This window comes from Lepidochelys kempii, chromosome 15 (assembly GCF_965140265.1).
Source record: "Lepidochelys kempii isolate rLepKem1 chromosome 15, rLepKem1.hap2, whole genome shotgun sequence".
NCBI lineage: Eukaryota > Metazoa > Chordata > Testudines > Cheloniidae > Lepidochelys > Lepidochelys kempii.
The window spans coordinates 29,246,392-29,268,935 of record NC_133270.1 but is presented as its reverse complement, the minus strand read 5'-3'; the positions used below and the strand labels follow the sequence as shown (position 1 = coordinate 29,268,935).

At 41.3% G+C, this 22,544-nt stretch overlaps 2 protein-coding genes across 5 annotated transcripts in view; one reads left to right on the top strand and one right to left on the bottom strand.

Annotated features, from left to right (window-relative positions):
• Positions 1–1,154: 1,154 nt before the first annotated feature.
• Positions 1,155–20,708, bottom strand: USP30 (ubiquitin specific peptidase 30). 3 transcript variants are annotated; one of them, XM_073313529.1, is made up of 13 exons: positions 20,609–20,708; positions 19,161–19,270; positions 17,791–17,973; positions 15,773–15,876; positions 13,648–13,746; positions 12,890–12,932; positions 11,462–11,556; positions 10,523–10,582; positions 8,900–8,986; positions 8,198–8,278; positions 6,844–7,063; positions 5,656–5,764; positions 1,155–4,393 (listed from the first exon to the last, which is right to left on the bottom strand). In XM_073313529.1, exons 1-13 carry the CDS (start codon positions 20,668–20,670, stop codon positions 4,129–4,131), a joined length of 1,518 nt encoding a protein of 505 aa, XP_073169630.1. In that variant the 5' UTR covers positions 20,671–20,708; the 3' UTR covers positions 1,155–4,128. The 3 variants fall into 3 exon arrangements, with proteins under 3 accessions (XP_073169630.1, XP_073169631.1, XP_073169632.1); XM_073313530.1 differs by lacking the exon at positions 17,791–17,973; XM_073313531.1 differs by lacking the exons at positions 15,773–15,876; positions 17,791–17,973; positions 19,161–19,270; positions 20,609–20,708 and adding an exon at positions 14,959–15,752.
• Positions 19,855–22,544, top strand: part of SVOP (SV2 related protein) — a 41,577-nt gene continuing 38,887 nt past the window's right edge. The window contains exon 1 of one of the 2 annotated variants that reach the window (XR_012155140.1): positions 19,855–19,986. Coding sequence is in view for 1 of the 2 variants with exons in the window: in XM_073313526.1 (XP_073169627.1) it covers positions 19,889–19,986 (98 nt within the window). In the remaining variant the exon portion in view is untranslated. The remainder of the gene's footprint in view (positions 19,987–22,544) is intronic. The other variant, XM_073313526.1, reaches the window with a different exon arrangement.

Below are 22,544 nucleotides of genomic sequence, written 5' to 3'. Positions count from 1 at the left end.
TACTGAGGATTTGGTAGCTGGGAAAGTGCAGACCAGAGTTTCAAGTGGCATCTCTAGTACCTGGTGTTCAGCTAGTTCTGAGGTGTCAGAAGGACCTGGTCTGGGCTGTGAACTGCCTTTTGGCTGAAGGCATGAGCTGATTCAAAACCATGGTGGGTTTTGTCTTACTGCGTACGAGGGTGGGTGACCCTTGCCTGTGGTCGTCCTTGGAGCAATGCTTCTTCCCACCCGTTTCAGACAACGGCTGGGTGAAGGAATGCTTGTCTGCTCTGCCATACCCAGTAGCAGAGGGGTACTGTCTCTTCGACAAAGAATGTGCCTGGGAACTCAACAGGGCACTTCTCAAAAGAGACAGAGGCAGCTTAAGAGGATTTTTAGGTCCAGGCTCTGAAGAGGCCCTCATTGAGCAGTCTAAAAGGAAGAGCTAGGAGGCTTCCCTGGGTTTGTTATACTCTTGGGAAAAGAGCGGCAGACTGAACCTTTATCAGGGCTATATACCCGAGACAGAATAGTCTTCAAGAATGTCAATCATTGAGCTGTACAGCAGCTTCACAAGAGGGACAAGTTTTAAATCCTGAGGATTTAGTCTCAGCCACAGTAGCTATGTACCATGGTAGCCCCTAAACATATAGATGTACTGCCAAAAGGTGTAACAAAAACAACTATTAACTACACTAACTAATGAATTATACTAACCTAACAACCATTGCTTAGTGTGCAGAGTATGTGGATACTACAGGGGTTCTGTTCCACTGCCGTGGGCGGTAAGGAACTGGTTGGGCCCTATATGCCCTCAGGTTGTAGCTGCAGGCATGTCCCCAAGAGACAATGCTGGCCAAAAGAATCCAAACTCATGGTTAGGGGCTCCATACACACAAACACTCCAAGAACTGGTTGCCTATGCATGTGTGCTGGTGTAGCCCTCACGTTGATATTTTACTATGTGTATACAAGATTTGTTACACTAACTAAAAACTCGTACTTTGGGTACTACAGACTTGTCAGTGTCTTGTGTTCAACCACGGAACAGAGCAAATCAGGAGCTCACACTGGCCGGTATTGCAGGCCACTGCATTAGAAAAGGAAAAGACATCGCTGCTGCCTCTCACTAGTCTTTTGTTTCAATCCATCACCACCTGTATCCAGATACCTTTTCTAATAAGTTGGTTCTTTTATTGCTACTGTACAGGACAGGTACAAAAACTCCCATAAGGCAATAGGAAGTTCGAAGACAGCAGTGTTGGAAATGAAGTGCAGTGGTTTGGACTCTTAACATCATACCTTTTATTAACATTTGCATTAAAACAAGAATAATTCAATTAAAGAGCTGTTTTCTTAGTTCTACCAGAGTAAGCAGAGGTCAGTTTTCTATATGGTTAATGTGTCATAACATTCCTTTATTCCATTCATAAGCACCTTTTCAACAACTCTAGCCTTTGAGAAATTAAAATACTGTTATTGGCTGGCAGAGACTAGCCCCACAATCCTACAAGCTGAGCCATTTGGGTGTACCCCTCCCCCTGAACAGAGACATATTGCTTTCAAAAGGTATCTGCCCAGGAGGCTCAGCTGGCCAGACTGCGTCCAGGGTCTGACTGTGAGGGGTGCCAACCATCTGCAAGTCTCTAAAGCCAATGTAAGTTGTGGTTTCTCAGCATCATGACCAAGATGCTGACACTTCTCCACAACCAGTGCTAAGAAAAGAACTCCTGTTCCTTTCTTGCAATGAAGATAAGAGATTCTGCCCAACACTCATTCCTATTGCCCAAATGAAACTTCCAGTTCAGTGGCAGTATGGCAAACTAGTAGCTTAGTGATGTGTGACAGCGAGGAGCCTTTCACTCACCCCAAACTGGCACAGAGAAATGTTGCTAGTGAAGAGCAGGTGTATACAAAAGGAAGTTTTCAGAAAACATTACACATACACACCCAACTTGCAGCAGTGTGTGGCTTCACACAATCATATTGAGGCTGCTGAGTCCTAAAGCCTACAGTCCTCCCAGTGGGTAGTATCTGACACACCACACATTACTGCATAATAAAGTGACTTGTTCAAATACTATCAATGAGCAGACACTCCCACAAAATCAAAGGAGTTACAATTTCAAAGCAGACCCTGTTGAGCCTCGCTATGGCAGCATATACACTGTCAGATGGAAATGTTTTGAAGGTCAGAGGTACAACTGGCAGGATTTCTGTAGACAGATGCTTTGCATGCGTTTCTTGCCCCGCTGACAACCAGCACTGCTTTGCAAAGCCCATAGTGCTCACTTCTATCTATCTGCAATAGAGAAGCATCAGCCTCAGGTATTCTTTTTTTGCTTTTGTGGGTCACACGCTGAGGTTAGGTCTTATTTCAATAGTCACAAAGTTCATTGGTATTACATATTTTTTTAAATAGTAATAAAATTAGTAAGGTAAAAAAAGTGCTTCTAACACAGAAGCCAAGATTTCTTTGGACCGGATAGGTCAATGGATTTATACAGACTTCTCTGGGTTATGAGCATTATTCTGAGTAGAGATTATGATCCCCACTCTGGAATGACTTCAGTTAAGTGTTATATACATTCATAGCCTCTGATCTTGTGGCTGTTTTTCTCAGTCTTCTATTAAAAAGCTCCGAATGCATATGAACAACATTGGGCTGTTGAATGATATGGATCCAAAATATACAAAATTACAGTAAAAAACTTTTTGGAAAAAAAAGCTACTTTAGAGAGGCAGTAGATATTGTCTGAAAAGTCAGTCAATGTTTTACACTGAAAACATCTAGTCTGACTTCCTCCCTCACACGCACACACGCAAAGTACATAAATAGAAAAGAACTCCCATGTCTGTCCATTTTATCCCCATTAATTTAAAAACAGCCAAAAGGATTTCTTGCCTCTGTCCCCATCTCTCTTTTTTTTTTTTACACACCAAAGAGCACAGAGCAGCAATATACGGTTAATATCAAACTCTTTAAAAACAGCAATATCTAATGCAGTGATACCAACCTGTTCAGGCTACTGTACTATTTTACTGGACTAAGTGCCAACCACTGCCCATGCAATTGTGTGTATTCTATCCCACCATGACACATGTTGCTTTAAATCCCAGGCTCACAATCACAACCGGTTCAAGCGCCATTGCAGATCAGAAGGCATTCATTAGGAGGGATGATAGGGAATGGCAGTGTTCACCATTAAGATAAGAAAGGTGAGTTTAGAGTACCAATCAGTCACCTTTAAGATTAGCACTGAGAAGCACAGTCTACCTGATGCTCTAAAGCAACAGTATCGAATTGTTTTACAGAGACAGAAGACATTACCATAGTGATTGCTAGCAGACACTGCTCTCTCTTCACATCTTTTAACAGTATGAGGATATGGAACAACAAATCAGTGTCTCAGTTCTAATTGATCAACAATTTGAGTATTTCCCTGAAACAGAAAACTGCAGTTTGGATTGACATAAGTACTTCTATGATGTACAAAGAAATGAAATATTAGGGGAAAAAGATACAAATAGGAAAGGGTTTTTTTGGATCAAGCATGTTTGGTAGAGACAACTTGTTTAGTTGCTTAGCTGGGGTTATGACAAGAAATGTGATTCAGTTAATAGTTCTTCATATCACTTTGATATCAATGTTTACCAGAATGTAGACAATGGTAATGTAACCATTTAAATAATCTCAAGGCACTTCATTTTTTAAATCATTGCCTTTGATAACAGTAATTTCTCATCAATCACTTCTCGGGCTCCCCTGCTAAGAAATATCTTAAGGAGACACTAAGCAGCTCCACCTGAAAACATGCATACAGGTCAGAATAAAAAGATGTGGCCCTGGAAAGTCCTTGTTTTAAATTCCATGTTTCAAATCTGTGGTGCAGAGAGAATATTATCTGAACAGCAAATATGCTTCTCTAATGCAGACACACTCTGGAGTGCCCAGCACCAGCAGACCAACTTTGGGCAGCGTCGTTTTGGTATCAGACACTAGCTCCCTGCAGTAGCCAGGCTCCATTGCCAGGCAGGTGTGGACTATCGAAGGGCATCCAGTGGGCTATTTGCACAACAGTCAGGAGGTGCAATGTACACCTCACAAGAGCAGTTTTCTCACGTTTTATCCTTCTCCAGAGGTCCAAGTTATTCTTCAGCCCTGAACTCCTGAGTTTGGTGCTGCACTCTTGAGGGAACACGCTCATAAAAGAGCAGGTAAGCACTAGACGAAAGCACTTCTTGCAAACTAGCTTTGCGCACAGTGTCATCTGAAATCCACAACCACTGGTTACTAACAGAGAGTGCGGACTTGGCAGAAGGCGGAGAGCGGCGATATGTCACAAAGTGTCCAGAATGCATGTCCCCATGATGAACTACAACAGCCATCAGACGGTAGAGGTACACTGGGGAACTGAAGGGCAAATGAGACAAAGGAAGAGGTCAGCGGCACTTGTGTATCAAACACGTACCTGGAGAATCACCAGTCACTTTAATTTTCAGTAGCAAGTTCATTTTAAAGCATGTTTTTCATTCCATGGACCCCCTTCATAAGAGATGCACTCTCACACCAACACATTCCCTCATAACACCCGAGGCCTTCACTGTGATTGTCAAAATGCTTCACTCTTCTCCATCCGGGAGAACAGAACTGCTGCTTTGAGGACTAACGAAAACAGTCTCTGGAACGTCTTCTAGAGAGGGCCACTGCATACTGTGCAGCACACTGGCTCTGAATTTTGCAGGGAGGCCTCCCACCTGTTTCCTTTAGTGTGTGACTGCTAAGTTCTGCAGCAGTGTCAATGGTAAAAGTTATCCCAGGACATGTGATTTTAACAGAAAAAACATAAAACTACACGACACTATCCCTATATAATAATGGAAGCCTCTCAAGTACTTGCTCCATGCACCTGTTTTTCTAACCTATGAATCTCACCATACCCTTCCTGAAACAAGTCATGGGTGCAAGCAAAGGCAAGGAATACCTTAAGTCAGTATATACCCCAGGGAAAAGATACATGATTACAGATAAGAACAGACGTTATAGGAGCTATATATCAGCCACATGGGAAAAGTGAATATTCTCAGAAACTAGGAGAGGTCTGGGAAAAATATTTAACAGGACGAATATTAGGCCTGATCATCACAAGAGCAGGGTGCCCACAGCTCTAACAGAAGCTGCAGGGAGCAGCAAGCACACAGCTCCTCTGAAAAACAGGCTCCTTAAATACAAGATTTTTTTTTTTTTTAAGTCTACACGAAATGACAAACACTTATTTGTTCTCAAAAGTCAAGAGAAAAGAAAAGGGAGATATCAGGGAAGAGGCAGCAGTTAAAAGATGACGGCTCTGCAGTAAGAAGCTTGCTGCACTCGCGATTTTTTCTCCATCAGAGCAAAAGCAACCAGAGAAAGGAGATTTTGAACTCTTCACTTATAATTCACACAACTCCTTTTACTAGCTGGGGACACAGGGAGCAGAGTAGAACTGCCAAATCACCCAAACAGAAAGGGGTAGAAATCCCTTGCTAACGAGGAGGACACTTGCAGTAGCTGGGATAAATGGTAAATTATGTGACTACCAAATCACAGTAAAGATGGAATAAAGGAAATTATTAACCTACATCAGTTTTAAGCACAGGTAGAAATTATGAAATAACTTCAAAAGTCTGTCTTACCTGCAGTCTGGAACTACTGCAAGTGGGAAAGTTATCGGGGACGTTAATAATGAAGAAGAGCAGGCACCATTCATAAAGAATGATTTAGTGCTACATGTCTGCTCCAGATCTGCCAGAGAAATGATACATTCAGTGATTTAACTGATCTGCAGCTTAACTATTAATATTACAAATAGCCCTGTGCTCTCTATGGCACCTTTCATTAGAGAATTTGAAAGCACTTTACCATTAATTAATTAAACCTCACGATTCCCTAATGAGGAAGGGGAACATTATATCCAAGGACACTGTTAACAGCTCATAGTACAATTGGCTGCAAGAGACCTGCTCTTTTTGGGTTATTTGAAGTAGTAGTTAGCCTTCGATTCAAGACTTGGGACCAGCAGCAACAAGGGAATTAAGCTCTAATGATGTGATACAATATAGTCATAGAAATTTGAGCAAACTGTTTCCAGTTTGTGACTATTTTCTTTATTTCTTTAAGCAAAAAGTTGTGGCATTATCAAGCAAGGGCACAGTCTGCATGCCTAACGCCTCCTCAATGGCTGTTCCTGCCAACAAAAGACTTCTTTAGAGCTGAATTCTGACTTTAACGGGCACCCTGCACACTGAAGGCTGACTGGATCCAGGGCCATTTTTCAAATGCACAGTTTTTGACACAGGATCCTATAAACTTTCCTATGTGAACAGGCCCCATGAACTCTATGGGGTTCCTCACATGAACAACGGTTTGTAGGATCAGGCCCCTTTCATTAAACACTGTATAATTTACACCTTGAACTGCCCTGCAATTTCAACATTAGTTTTGACACAGGGTCTGATTGTGACCACATTATATGAAAGCTCCAGGGTCTGCACTCCCCCTGCAATACAGTCATAGTTGGAGCTCCCTTGGTTTAAAAGTGGTGGTCTACGAACAAGACATTCTCTGTGAGGACCTATCGACTTTGGAACTCACTCATCCTTTGGGGCTAAAGCAGCACAGTTCTCCACAGCCCACCTATACTCCAAGTATTTTGGAATGGGAGTAAACAGTAAATTTGTAAGAATTGTATTTTAAATATATGTCAAGGGGCCAAAGCCTGCTGGGAAAGGGGATCTTTCTAGGTTTTAGTAAAATCAAAATAAATATATTTTTTCTTATACACTGATAAACTACCTGATATTTTTTATTTTCAGATCAAATACCTGAGGCTTTTACTGCTGACCCATCCTTTGTTTCAGACGACATCCATGGATTGCCTTTCTGGTTTAGATCATGCTGGCTTGATTTATGGACAGGGAGGTGGTATTTGTAGATGTCCATGATCAGGAACTCGTTGAACTGCACATGTTCATGACGTTTCAGAGGCATACCTTGGTCTGACCAGCTCAGCCTTTGCAGATGGATACATAGACACTGAGGGAGCTTCAAGCACATTCCACAGAAATATGTCAACAGACATATTAAAAATAAGAAGGAACGACTGCTTGATTTAAAACTATATTCTTGGAACTAGTATTAAAGTCCAAGAGAGTAAATGGTGAAGTGGATTACTAAACTGGTTTCTCATCTGCTACTATATCTGTATGTAAGCTCATTAGAAGTAATACCTATAATACAAAGTATAAAGCCTGACAGTCAGAAGAGAGGTTTCTAATAACACTATCATAATTTATTAGATAGGATGACGGACAAAATTAACAGGGTTTGCTACATGTGGGAAAAGTCAATAAAAACACATGCATGTTTAAACTTGTCCAGCGCAGACCAAAGATTCTGATCAATATAATCCCTTGAGGACAGAGGATCCGGGTCCCTTGCAGTTAGTGCATTCTACTGTACCCAGAGCTAAGTTTTCACGTGCAATGTTTCTGTGCCTGGTCACAGCAAAACGAGCAAGCGCCGTGGAAAACAGAATCAAACAGTTACATTGTTTTACATCCAAAATGCAGCACAGGGTTTTACTGCCTCTTTCAATTAGGTTATTAGTATTACCGTCGTGCCTAGGGGCTCTAGTAGTAGATCCAGACCCAATTTGCTGTGGGCTGCACAAACACAGAACAATCTAAGTTGTTTCAGCTGTTTATTACCATGTTCGCCCACCCAATCACCGGGACGCAGAATGGGGCTTATTTATTTATTTTAAGAACATGCAATTGCTTAGGGAAGGCAAAGTGTTTAACAAAATATACATAGGAATTATTTCATTCACCACTGAAATACAGAATCACATATTTTTATTGCTGAATCTCAAGGGACATATAAGCCACAACTCAGCAATACATATGTTTACACACACTGTAGAATTAAGGTGAGATTATTCATGTGTTTAATGTTAAGCATAGGCTTAAGTGCTTTGCTGAGTCAAGGTGTTATGGCATACAAAACTGCCAAATGAGCTCACATTTAAGCGCAAAATAGAATATGAATGGGCTCCAAGCTCAATGCCAAGAAGTGGGTATCAAAATAACAGACTGAAGAGATAAGTCACTGGATTGTTTTAGAAGACACTTCTGTAAAGGCTTTAAAAAATAAATTTGCCAGATCAATTTGTCTCACCTTCCCTAGCTTTAATTGTTTAACAAACGTTGTTCTCTGGTTTTCTGTGGTTTGCCCATTCAGTGTCTCTTCTGCCTGAATCTGAAATCAAAGGAAACACAATTACAGCCATTTAATTATCCATAATATTAAATTACACAAACCAATATTGGGGGTGTGCATATGCCGAAAAATAGTAGTTTCTGATCTAGGGCTATGCTCAGGTTTAAACAGTTTGTTTTGATTTAACCATTTGCCAGCTATTTGTAACTTCAGAAGTGCAGAACTATACCAGTGCATGAGAATTAAGAAGTGAAACTAAATAGAAACATTTATAGAAAGTGCCCATGAACACAGAAGTTCTGGGTTAAAGTCTAACCTTTAGCCATTCTCTGTCTGATCTTAGACACGTTACTCTTGCTCCCTGTGCTACAGTCATGTTACAAGTATTTGTAAAACAATGTTTAAAGATCAGAAAAAAAACATCCCACCCAGGATATTATAAAATTTAATAGTTGGCAATCTCTGAGTATTCCAGGATCTGTAAAGTGCTTTACAAACTACTAATAATTTAAGACTCCTAACAGCCTGTGAGGTAGTATCCACACTTCAGAGGTGACGAAACTGAGGGAGTAGTGCAAGGAGTAGAACCTAGGAGTCCTGACTCTGAGTCACTTGATCTAGAAACTGAGCTGGAAGAGTATATAAATTAAAATTACATACTTTAGTGCAATTGTCACATACAACATCCTTTACTGATTCAGAAGAGATGAAATGGTGGAGGCAGTGGTCCAGTGTCATAGGACGACCCTGAGTGCGAGAAAAAATAACTTTGCACTGATTTTATGATGTACACAATTAAATTCTGTTAAAGGATTTTAGTCATCTATTTAATAGGAATTAATACATTCTGAGCTAAATCCTGGCTCCTCCACAAAGCTAGAGTAGAAGGGCTTTGAGCAGAGAACATACACAAGGTTGGTGGGGGAAATGGAAGCCTCCTCCTTCCTCCCAGTTTATCCTTATAGTCTATGTGCAGGAGTAGTAGCCATAGGATCGTAAGACTAGAAGAGACCTCAAGAGGTCATTTAGTCCAGTCCCCTGCACTAAGGCAGGATTAAGTATTATCTAGACCATCCCTGACAGGTTTGTCTAACCTGTTCTTAAAAACCTCCAGTGACAGAGATTCCATTACCTCCCTCGGTAATTTGTTCCATAACACTTCCTGTGTCACCTTCTTAGCGGGGTTTTGAACCAGTGGATCCCTGGCCCTCTTACAATACTTCCCTCCACAATTACACAGTGCCCCATGAAACACCTTCTGCAGCCCAACCCTTTGCCCAGCAGGAATGTGGCCTTCTGGCTGTATTTTACGTCTCATGCATTAATTGCTTTCTTGCTATTTTTAGCTGTCTTTTCGATGGCAAAAATCTATACTGCTGGTGAGCTGGGGTCATCTTCTACTTGGGTATACAAGTAGGAAACTAGCACAGACAAAGTGTCAAAAGCCTGGTTCTGTTCTCCCCTAGGCATTGGCACAAAACTCCTATGAATGCAAATGGCTGTTCCATGAACACACTAAGGGGATAATGGACCTCTTGTCTGGAGACACAAACTTGTAGCACACAGTATATGAGGGGCCCAAACTTTGCAATACCAAGGACCACACAAATTTTGAATACAAGTGGACTATTGGTAATCTAATAATAACTTTGCACACAACAATAATATTTTTCCAGACTTGTATCTCCTTTTAGAGCAGTGTTTCTCGATGACCGGTATGTGGACCAGTACTGGTCCCTGAGATCTATGAGACACAGTTTAGAAAGGCAGCAAGCTGGTCCCTTGTATCAAAAAGGTTGAGAAACACTGCTTTAGAGATTAACAGAAATGGCTTCTTCCTTGAAATTACCAGCTCTAACAGCCTACAGTTTGGCAGCTTTGTCCTCACTCTACTCATAGGGAGAAAGCAAGCAGAGGCACATTCTAGGACTTTGCAGGAAACACACAGCCCTCGGTTGCACTTTGGTATCTCTAGACATGCAGACAGGGCCAAATTTATCACTGGTGTAGGCAGACAACTCCATTGGTATCAGTGAAGTTACACTTGGTTACCTCAGCTAGAAATTTGCCCCACTACGTTCAGAGTAAGATACTGAATCAGAAAAATCTACTAAAACAACAACAAAAATTAATAAAATTTAATAAAATTAATTCTAAATTATTGATTTACAATTTCACCCCATCATCTTAAATTCAGACATAGGACTAGAGTCTAGAATAAAGCTTTGACTATAAGGCAGCGTGTAATACAGAATGGATCATGCTTCAGCAGAAAGCACATACCCACATGGCTGCTGGAATACTCAGCGAAAGACTGTCAAATGTATCACACCTCACAGGACTCTGAAAGAAAACATTTCACATGTCCACAGGGTTACAATCCACCTTCAGCCTAATGAAAACAGGCCCAAGCACTCTCTACTTCTATGGACCTAAGTGGTAGTTAAGGGTACTAACACCTCACAGGACTGGACTCTAACTAGATATAATCTGATCTGGATTTGTATTTCTACAGCAAATACAGCAAAATTAGTTACAAACAATTCAAAGATCGGGTAAAAATATCTTCTGGTTAGATCAGTGGAGGGCAGGTTCATTTTTTTCTGCAAAGAAAGAGTTTTGGAAATTGTTTTGTAAATATTTGAGTAGAATTTTTCAATGGCAGCAGAAGATATTCTGTAAGCATTAGGTACTGTTTCCTCTGTCCAGCACAGAAGTCAACACTCCCGGCTCAATCCCACATTTACTGCACAAGAATCAACAGGAACACTGGCTGTTTGAAGACTGAATGATCAAGTCTTAAAATGCTACCTGTGCTACCGGATGTCTCTTATAACACAAATGTGTCTGCAACGGAAGGGCAAATACTAAAAGCAATATTTAAGTTACAATCACCACACTTATAAAACAAAGCATGGTCACAATTTTGTTTTTTTCATTATTATTACATATTTGTACGCACCAATGCTGTCCTAGGCACTTTACAGACAAATACGAAAACAAAGTCCTTGCCCTGGTGTGGTTACAATGTAAGTCCCCAATCCTGCAAATTTTCAGGATTGCACAAAATAAAACAAAAGATGGTAGTTGTCACTAAAGAATCCACTAGAATGTACTTTGATTAAGCTTTCCTTTTTTATTTATAATTATATTAATTTTATTAATTTTAATATTATTATTTATTTTATTTATAATTAATATCAAACACACAAATTCTTGTACCTGGTGTTTGCAGTGTTTGCAAAGCATGTTACTTGTCAACCTTCCATGAAAAGGATGTTGAGACTTCCAGTGACTTGACATGGGGTGAAGTGACCCTGAATACAAAGTTGTAACTGTCTTTAATATTTAGTACTTCCATGTTCATCATGATCATTATAATACCTGGATTTTTTATTTCTTTGGGGTTGGTTTTTTTACAGCTGTTAAAACCCAGGTTTTTTAAAAACACTTTACTTTCGGTTTACAAATCTTTAATTAACGTTGTCTTTGGAGACATTTAAAGATGCATTCCAGGTCACTAGAAACAGATCAAATAATTGTTGTCATAACCATACAGCTAAGGGTAGCCTAGAATTCCTCTTACCTGTAAGGGGTTAAGAAGCTCAAATAACCTGTTTCAGAGTAGCAGCCGTGTTAGTCTGTATCCGCAAAAAGAAAAGGAGTACTTGTGGCACCTTAGAGACTAACAAATTTATTTGAGAATAAGCTTCGTGAGCTACAGCTCACTTCATTGGATGCATTCCCGATGAAGTGAGCTGTAGCTCACGAAACCTTATGCTCAAATAAATTTGTTAGTCTCTAAGGTGCCACAAGTACTCCTTCAAATAACCTGGTTGGCACCTGACCAAAAGGACCAATGGGGAAAGAAGATACTTTCAAATCTTGGGGTGGGAGGAGAGGCTTTGTTTTTGGTGTGTTCTCTTGGGAAGCAGAGAAGCATCTATTCAGAAAACTTCTTCTCCTATAAACCATCCTAAAAGTCTCTCATATTACAAATTGTAAGTAAAAGCCAGGCAAGGCGTGTTAGATGATCTTTTGTTCTGCTTGTTAATTTTTCCTTTGCTGGAAGGAGGTTTATTCCTGTTTTTTGTAACTTTGAAATTAAGCCTAGAGGAAGTTCTGCTGTGTTTTTGAATCTTTTGTTACTCTGTAAAGTTATTTTCCATCCTGATTTTACAGAGGTGATTTTTACCTTTTTTTAAAATAAAATCCTTCTTTTAAGAACCTGACTGATTTCTCTATTGTCCTAAGACCCAGGGGTTTCGGTCTGTGATCCCTTTGTAACCAATTGGTTAGGATATTATTCTCAAGTCTCGCCAGGAAAGGGGGTGTAAGGGCTTGGGGGGATATTTTGGGGGAACAGGAACTCTAAGTGGTCCTTTTCCTGTTTCTTTGTTAAATCACTTGGTGGTGGCAGCCTACCGTCCAAGGGCAAAGAATTTGTGCCTTGGGGAAGTTTTAACCTAAGCTGGTAGAAATAAGCTTAGGGGTTCCTTCATGCGGGTCCCCATATCTGTACCCTAGAGTTCAGAGTGGGGAGGGAACCCTGACAATAGTAATATTACTTCAATAAGTAAAACAACTACTGTTGCCATGTCTATAAGCAAATGGAAACATTTAACATTTTTTCAAGGGAGAAAATGTTACCTCTTGTCCTGCAGCTTATTTGCTTTTGGGTTATTTCTGGCTGCTACAGAGGAGGAAAAAATATTGTATTAAATCTCACCTTACAAAATCTTAAATATGCTCTCATTTTAGTCTAACAATTGTACCTTTAAAAAATAATATTCAGGGACAACCAATGAAACTGAAAAGCAATTAATTTAAAATGGATAAAAGAAGTGTTTCTTATATAATGCACCATGAACACTGGAACTTGTAGCAACAAGATACTGAGAGCTTACAACTGCTTACAACAATTGCTAAAAGCTGAACAGATGGAATAAAATTGCTAATTGTGGAAGATTAGGAAGAAACTTCTCCTCTGAGTAGTTTATTCCATAATTGTCCATTATAGTTTCTTGTATCTCCCTCTAAAGGACTTGGTGTATTGACAACTATTAGAGATAGGATATCTGATTAGATGGACTAATGGTCTTGGCCATTATGGCAATTCCTATTGTCCATCCATACAGTATACTGAGATTCTCAAATGGATGGTGCTGTGGGCCCAATCCCATGTGATGCTGAGTGCCCTCAACTCCCACAGCTCTTTGCATGACTGGGTCAATATAAATGCAAAGTACTAAAATTAATATATTGCTTTGAAAAGTTTTTTTTTTCAATTTGCTAGCTTTATTAATTCATTTTTATCCAAAGATGGAAGAACAGCATTGCATATTTAGTATCTAAACAGGCTCTATCACTTTAAAGGAAAAGGAAATAACATTTTTATACAGTTTTACCTGTAATGAATGCACATCAAACAAGTGTGTGATCCGGGGCTGACGATCTCGCTCATCTTCCAATGAAGATGTAAGGACATGGAATAGTTCATGAGCATCCTATTAAAGGGTGATATACAACTTAGAGGGAAATCAAACAAGACAGCATCAACAAACATACCAAGAATGTGTGTGCACATAGGAATCTGTAATGGCAAAATGGGGTGTTAATTTTTCCTTTAAGAAGAAATGATTACACTTTTAGGACCCAGTTAATTTAATAATAACCACTTAGGCTGAGAGGAGATATGATTGCTCTCTCTAAATACATTTGGGAGTAAACACAAGAGAGGAAGAAGAGATATTTAAGCAAAAGGACAATGCTGGCACAAGAACAAATGAGTACAAATTGGCCATGAATACATTCAAGCAGGAAATGAGAAGGTTTTCTAACCATTTGAGGAGTAAGGTTCTAGAACAGCCTCCCAATACGAGTAGTGGGAGCAAACAACCTTGCTTATTTTAAGATGGAGCTTTATAAATTTATCAACAGGATTATATGATGGTGTTCCCTGCAATAACAAGGGACTGGACTTGATCATCCACGAGGACCCTTCCAGTCCTATATCCCTATGCATGTGCTACAATTTTGCTAACAATCTTTTCTGCAAAGCTAGGCCCACAACAGTGTACAAAATATTTTTTAAATGTATTTGTGGCATATAACACTGAAAGAATACCGAAGAGTACACACGCAAAAAATATACTCACAATAATGACCCAAAAGCCTGCTTTCCACTGAGGTCAGTGGTGAAATTGACTAACTTCAATGAGAGCAAAATTGAACTCTTACATCATTTGTTTTGGATATGAAGTATAAAATATACAACGATATTTATAGAAGAGCAACTGAACCAATTTACTGACCCCAACCAACTTCACACACTTAGGAGCAGAAAATATTTTTCAAATACAATAGATTCTACTTATTCTCCTCAGTTTCCAGGAAAAAGTTGCCTTTATCCGGCAGTTGCTAACAAGGAGAAGGCAGGTTTGCGAGGCTGCAGCGAGAAAAGGAAATGCTGGGATGTACCTTCCCTGGCTGCACCCCTGCAAACCAGCAGGATGATGGAGTTTCTATTGGGAGCTGGGGGCTCATATCCCTCTCTGTGCTCTCTGGGGGTCAGAGCTTAGCATGTGCCAGCACATCCTTCCCTGGATGCAGCCCCCGAGCAGGGTACAGCCTGGAGAGTGCAGGGAGAGGTGCCATGCAGCTCTGGCATGTGGGCTGCAGCCTCCCTACCCACTACTGCCCCGTCCACAGCCTCTTACCTTCTGTGCCATCCCTGTGCGGCAGCATGTTTGTTGGCCTGCAACCCCAGAAGGAAGCATTGGGATGGGCTGAGCACCAGCCACAGGCAGGTTTGTAGGGCTGCAGCCAGGGTAGGCAATCCTTAGCACTTCCTTCCCTGGCTGCATCCTTGCAAATCTGCTGACAGCTGGGACCTTTCTTCCAAGAATCAAAGGAATGGTGTTACTAAGCAGCATGCTGTTGCCAATATCTGCATCCTGTGAACATTAAAGTCAATGTAATGGGATTGGTTCCTGGCAAAATGCTACTATTAACCGGAAGTTGTCAATACACATGTTGCTATTAAGTAGAATCTACTGTATTGGGTGTCTCTGCACAACTTGCAGACATATGCACTGTGTACAAGATCTAGAAGCCCCGTTGGTTATGTGTAACTAAATCTGGGAGCCTTAAGAAAACAGAGGGAACTTCCTTAGAAACAGAAACCAGGTTATTTTATCATGGCCCTGTTGAAGTCAATGGCAAAACTTGCATTGACTTTAATGGGGCCAGGATTTTACCCCCTGGAATCTTGTCACTCACTACTGGCAGCATCATACCAAACACTGACAGTTGAAAGGCATTAGAGTCTGAATCAGGCGTCTCTAAAACAAACTGAAGATGTCATGTATTAATCACATTGCTGCTTACTTTTAGTTACTAAAGACAACTTTTCACCATGCTGAAGAGGATTCAGATTTGATACTCAGATCTATAAATACCATATATTACATAAGGCACCTATCATCACAGTATCTAACATATACTATAATCTAGTTTGAAATTTGTAATCACCTGCTCTTCAAATGACGAGATCTGCCACCTGTACAGCCTTAACACTTCTAACAAACAGCTTGCATCCAGGACATCATCTTCTGTGACCTCTTGGCAGGATAAAGCTGGAGGTATTAAATTCGAAATGATAAATGGAGCCACTAAGATTGGTTAGATCACAAAACCTGGATACAGTGGGCCTAATTTCTTTTCACTTACAACAGTGGAATGATTTAACACATGCTTAAGTACAAGGAGCTGCCCCAGCCACTGATCCACAGCTGCGCAGTTATTTCTTAGTTATGTCTGAGAGGAATGATTTGCAGAATGCCTTTTTTTCCCTTCCTCAACAACTGTAAATGATTGTAAATCCTTGTTCTCCAGTTATATTTATTTTAAAACCTCGCCCTCTGCTCTCTCCTTCAGATTCCATAACAACAATGCAGGTGGGGGCAGGGAAAGGGGCAAGACCCTGGCACCTCATTCAACTTTACAACAACTTTGAATGGAAAAATCCTTTTTCAAGGAAAGAGGAGAGTAGAGGGGACTTGGAAAATGAAATATTACTTATTGTGGAGCTAATCCTTCCTTCAGAAGTAGAGGTTTGCGAGATTCCTTGGTGGGACTTAGGAAGGAACTAATAACCTGAGGACAGGGTGGATAAAAATCAATTATTTATTTTTTTTAAATCAAAAAAATCAATCAGATTTTTTTGATAAAATGCTTTTTGAGGAAAAAACCTATCTAAAAGATAGTTTTAATTAAAATACATTCCAGCTCAAAGATATCTCATCATGGAATAGGGATTATAAATTCTAATTCTATAGTATGAGACAATATATTCATGTAATGTCAAAGAAAAATTTTGTAAATGAGTTCCAATAGTTCATGGATTAGGAACCCAATTTTATGGGGTTCCAGGGGCTTCTGTATAGATTATTTAGGTTAATCTTTCTATCTACCCAATGGGACTCAGTGCTCAGCCTAGAAGATACCCTCATAGATGCTTAGTTTTGCAGTTCTCAGACTGTGGATTTGTGTCCCCAGAGATAACAGGCTTGTTAACAGCAACAATGTTTTAAAATAAATAAATAAATATATAGAGGTGAGACATAACAGACCTCAACCTTATTGTCCCTCTGCAGATTTGTGTACACACAATCCCTTACCTCTCTCTAAAAGTGCAAAGTTTCAAAAAGTTCAATGAATAGAAGACTACTGCGGGAGGAATAGATCTGGACAAGGAGAAGAAGTCTGGAGATAAATGTGAGAAGGGAGGGACAGGCAATAGAAAAAAAGTGAAACTGTTTGAGCAGCATATTCCAGAAGTCTTGAGGTCTTTCTGAGTGTAGCCTTCATTGATTTGAGATCTACCATATCATTCTCTCACTAGAAGGGAAAACCTATAATGGCAGCAGGCAGTAAAAGAGACCCAGTTTGGGAATATTTTAATGAAGTTCCTCTACCTGCGAAGAATATGTATTACGGTTATAATAAACAACAAGAACGCACTTTTATGTAGAAATCCATGACTAAATCGAGTCTTCCTGATTTAAATCACCCTACCTCAGGGAGCTGCATTGACTCAATAGTAATGAAAATCTGGGCAAATAAAAAAATCTGAGCTTTCAACAGAGTTAATGGACCCCAAGATACAGTCATTTCTTTGTACATAGAGAACACCATCAAGTCAGCTAATTAAATTTGCCTATTAAATCCCACAATCTTCATTAAAGTATAAGAAATTTAGTTTTCTGATCTTTTTATCCAACATCACATATGCTCTTTCATGTATTTATCTGAGAAATTTCCTTCTCTCTAGGAAATGTTTACATTAAATTATAGTAAATGAAAGTACTTTCTGATTGAATTCTGAGCATGACAACTGTTGTGAGACACCTCTGTGATATTAAAAATTAAAGATTTCTTACTTTCTGCACCGTGCAAATTAGTTTCTTAAAAACAGTAACATATTAGGTTTTATCAATTATTTTCTTGTTAATGTAACCTAATCCCTTAAAAGTTTAACAACATGATACCTTTCAGGAGGCACAGCAAAGTAAGGGACAAATATTGGTGCTCCGATGATTCATTCTGATCAGTCTTGTATTGGGCTGTAAAGTCCTCCAGCCACTTGATGAAAGATGGACAAGCAGATAAGCCTTGCAGCAAAGAGTTCATGAAACAGGTGTTTCCTAAGTTGAGAAGGCCAGGCACAAGCCCTGGAAATATGCATTAACAATTTACATTCTAGAGTCTAGGACAGTTTTTTTTAATGGAAAGTGACATGGTGCATGTGATCTTTTATTTGGTATTTACAACTGTTATTTAAGAAATCAGAAGACACTCAAACATACAATAGTGTTATGGTCTCTAAGAATCATGCCATTGTAAAAAAAAAATTTAAACTTTCTCTGAAAAATGTTCTTGACTGAATTTTAGAAAGCAGTACTTTAACACTATCAAGCATGGATTACTGTAGGATTATCTGAAAATTACCATATAAATTGGAATTAACAACTGTAATGTATTTAATTTTCAATTTGTGACTTGTTATACTATCTGCAAGGTCAAAGGCCCTGATCCTGGGGTCCTGCCTCATGACTGCGGCTCCTAAGTGTTAAAATAATACATAAAATAATTAGTAATAATAAATAATAAAAATAATAATAATCCTGCTAACATTTACATATGTGCTTAATTTTTTACACATGTGAATAGCTTGTATGAGACTATTCAGATGTGTGAAGTTAAACACATTCATAAGTGTTTCCAGGATGGGGGCCTAAACTATGTGCCTTTGCACACCTCATCTCAATTTAGTGAGATCTCCTTCCCTATGAGATTAGTATTGTATTAGGGATGCTCTCCAGTTCTCAAAGATCTGTGTAAAATATTTCTTTACTCTAGCTATTTGTAGTATGAATATTTACTTTCCAAAGCAGAAGACATTAACTTATCCTGTGCTTATGTTCAATCAAAAGGTGTTTATTTTGTGTATTTGTTTAAATTTTATTGAATTTCCGTAGGTAATACAAACATATTACAAAACACAAACAAAGCATGCCTAATATGTATCATCATAATTTTTAAAATTTTAAACTTACATAGAAAATAAAAATCTTTTATTGATACAGACTAATTCAGATAGGAGGCAACATGATCCACTGACCAAAATTTAAATTTTGCTATATAACAAAAGGTTTTACAAAATATGATTAAAAGAAAAGGAAAAACATTTCTAACATCCAAAGTCTCAGCTCAAAAGAAATTTAAACCCACAATAAAATGAAAAATTTACTATTCTCTCCTCCTTTCTAGAGAATATTATGAGAATTTATTAATCATTAGCACACATTTTTCTGTTACTGGATATGGATAATTTTGATCAATTTAGAACTTTCCCCACCTTTCCTGCGTTTCTTTCTTTCTGTGATGGGACCCCAGAGAACATATATGCCTGCTGCCAGAGCAGCAGCAATTCCACCAACAACACCCCAGTTCTTCATTACTTTATGCCTAAAAAAGTAAGGGGGAAAGTCTGCTTGCTGTCTTCTACTGGAAAATCAGTAACAACATTAACACATCATGTAGGAATTATAGGCAAGGACACGGTAATACACAGAACACTGTTATTTTTCTCCGGTACAATCCTATTTTTGTGTGTTTTTACCCCCAGTCATGTCTTTGGTAATTGTTACACCATCAGTACATCTCTCCTGTAATCAAAGGATCCAAAGTTTGCAAATCAGAGGACTAGCTTTCAGCACAAGTTGCTAATATATGGTCCCTCTGAGATGGGGTGCTGCGCTCAATCCAGTCGCCCTTAGGCTGGCAGTATTACAGACACAAGTGCCTGCTGTTCCCTGGGGGAGGATCTCTCTATCTACACGCTTCAGAGTAGCAGCCGTGTTAGTCTGTATACCTAAGAAAAGGAGGACTTGTGGCGCCTTAAAGACTAACCAATTTATTTGAGCAGAAGCTTTCGTGATCACTGCATCGGATCCGATGAAGCGCGCTGTAGCTCACGAAAGCTTACGCCCAAATAAACCGGGTAGTCTCTAAGGCGCCACAAGTCCTCCTGTTCTTTCTACAGGCACGGTAACACACAAGAAATAAATCCTGGCTCACGGCTGAATGAAACCGGCCACAGGACAAGTCAGTAAACTGAAGTTCAGAATAACGCCAGGCAGTCGGAGTCCACGTGCCAACACCGCCCCCTCCTCGGCTCTGAGGTAAATTATTTTCTGGATGTGTAACAACGGAAAGTGAAACGGGGGGCGGGCGGGGGCAAAGATCTTCAGTGAATTCACAACCCAGGAAGGGTTTCAAAATACGAAGTCCCCGCTGGCCGGCCGCCTTCCCGCTGGGGCGAACCGCACGTGTATCGACCCCCCGGCGCCGCGACATGCCCCGGGCGGGCGCCGCGACCCGAGCGTGCCCCCGGGCAGCAGTGAAACCCCCGCGCACGCTGCCGCCCGGGGCGGCGCTCCGGCCTCTCGGGCAGGGCGGGACGCCCGCTGCGGTCACCCCCCTGGGGCGAGGAGGCTGCAGCCGGTGGCCTGGCTGGGCCCCGTCACTCAACGGCCTCCCTGCGAGCCGGCGCCAAGCTGCCCCCTCCCGGGGTGTCAGATACGGACCCGGCCCACCTGGGTGCTCCGGCCTCCGCCGCGCCGCGCCGCCCCGGCCTCCATGGAGGGGCCCCACACGCTGCCCCCCTCAGGGCCTACTCTCCCCTTCGCACCCGCCCCCACTCTTCTCCTACCCAACCCCATGTTTCCTTCTCGCCCCTCCCCCCTCGGAGGCGGCGGCGGCTGTAGCGGCCCTCCCCCGCACCCGGTTCCCGCCGTTCCTGACCTGACCGCGCCTCCGGCCCGCAGGAGCCGCCTGACCGCTCTGCCCGTCTCCCCGGCCAGCATGCCCCGAGCCCTTCCTGCTGCCGCCGGCCGGAACCAAAGACACCGAGAGGCGCGGGGTCCAGGGGGCGGAAGATGGAGCGGACCGGAAGCGGCCGGGTCGGACCTTGTTAGCGCGCGGATCCCCTAGCAACGGGCTCCTGGGGAGCGGCTGGTTGCTACGGCCTGGAGACTGGCGGCAGGATTCCTCCCCTTCCCGCCACCCCAGCTGCGCTCGGCGGGGCCGGGTCGATCTGGCCGGGCAGCTCAGCAGAGCAACCAGCTGCCCTCGATGTGTTGCCACTGAGCCAGTGGGAGGTTTGCTCCTGGGGTCAGCTCCTTGTGCGACAATCCCAGCTGGCCCTAAACGAAGAGCGAAGTTTGGCGCTGGGTGCAGAAGAGCTGGAAAGCACAACCCCTGACGCCCCAGCCCGGGAGGCCACGAAGGAGCCAGTAGTCCCTGTTGTTGTAATGGAAATCTCACCATTTTTCAGTTACTCACACCATTTTAGGGGCCCCCGAATCATGCTTTTTGAACGCTTGGGGTTACTTCCAACAACACCGCAGCCGCCACTCACAACATCATTTTGCAGCATCGCGAAATGTCGCCAGAAAAGGTTTCTGCCTTGCCACAAAGTGTCACCAGGAAATGTCACTGTGGTGCCTCAGCGTCTTGCCCCGAAATATCTCGGGGGCACTGCAAATGTCTCTGCATTGCCACAAAGAGTTCTGCGGCCACCTCTCCTCTCGGACAGCGGCAAGACTGTGGTGGCGCTGGCGTGGCCCTGCTTGTGTTCCCCAAGCTGGTGGGTGGATTTCGCTCTGAATAAATTTCAGAGCCAACTGACTTAATTTACAAGTTAACAGGTGAGTTTTCTAGCTGCCATTGCTGCAAGCGACTCAACTGGGATCTAAAGACAAGCTGAGTTCTATCTGTCTCATGCATCTCTGCTCGTAGTAAAGATGTTGCAGTTGGAAATTAGCTGTCCATGTTGATTAATGGCCTCCAGAATAGAGGCTCCAGCTCATTCTCCTATAATTGGATTGGCTCCGAAGAGCTGACAAGAGGAAAAATTAAAAGTCAGATCTGCTCACCTTCCTCTTATGAGTAGTCCCACTGATTTTAAGAGTGCGTGCCGTTAACTTGAACAGTTACTCATGTGAGTAAAGTGAACATGATTTGGCTTTTGGTTTTATCGATAATGTAAGTGGATGTGACAAAATATAGGCCAATTTAATGAGTAAATGTTTTTTTAAACTAAATCTTGAAAAACAGACTGTAATATTAATAGAATACTTTGGAACAGTTAAAAATCACAGATTATAAAGATGAACAGAAGGGCTTTCACTTGTTCACAGACTTCTGTGTTTGTCTTGCAAGTCAGGGATGTCAGATGTCTAAAGCAGGGCAGGAGTTACTTTCCTTAGGCTGCTTTAGGGGTACATGATGTTTATCATCCACTCTAGCAAAGGTAAAATAGAACTCTGGGCTTAACAAGTCAGCCAGATAGAAACTGATACGGAACACTTTTCTTTCAATAAATATTTATGAATAATTTTGAAATCTTCACGTGTATTCAGTTTAAAGTTGCCAATTTTGGTTGGATGTATTCCTGGAGATTTCATCACATGATATAGTATTTAATTAAAGATTAATCTTTAATTCCTGGAGACTGCAGGACAATCCTGGAGGGTTGGCAACCCTAATTCAGTTAGGCCCAAATCCTCTCTGCTGTGCAAAGCCAGAATAAACAGGCATGCATGGCACAGCAGCCATTGGAGAGAAGATAGAGGAAGAATCCTCCCAGACTGTGGAAAGGCAGTGGATCTGTTCAGGAAATGCTACTGAGACTTTTGAGAGCACCTCAAGATGGCAGCTGCCACTCATTATTAGGGGC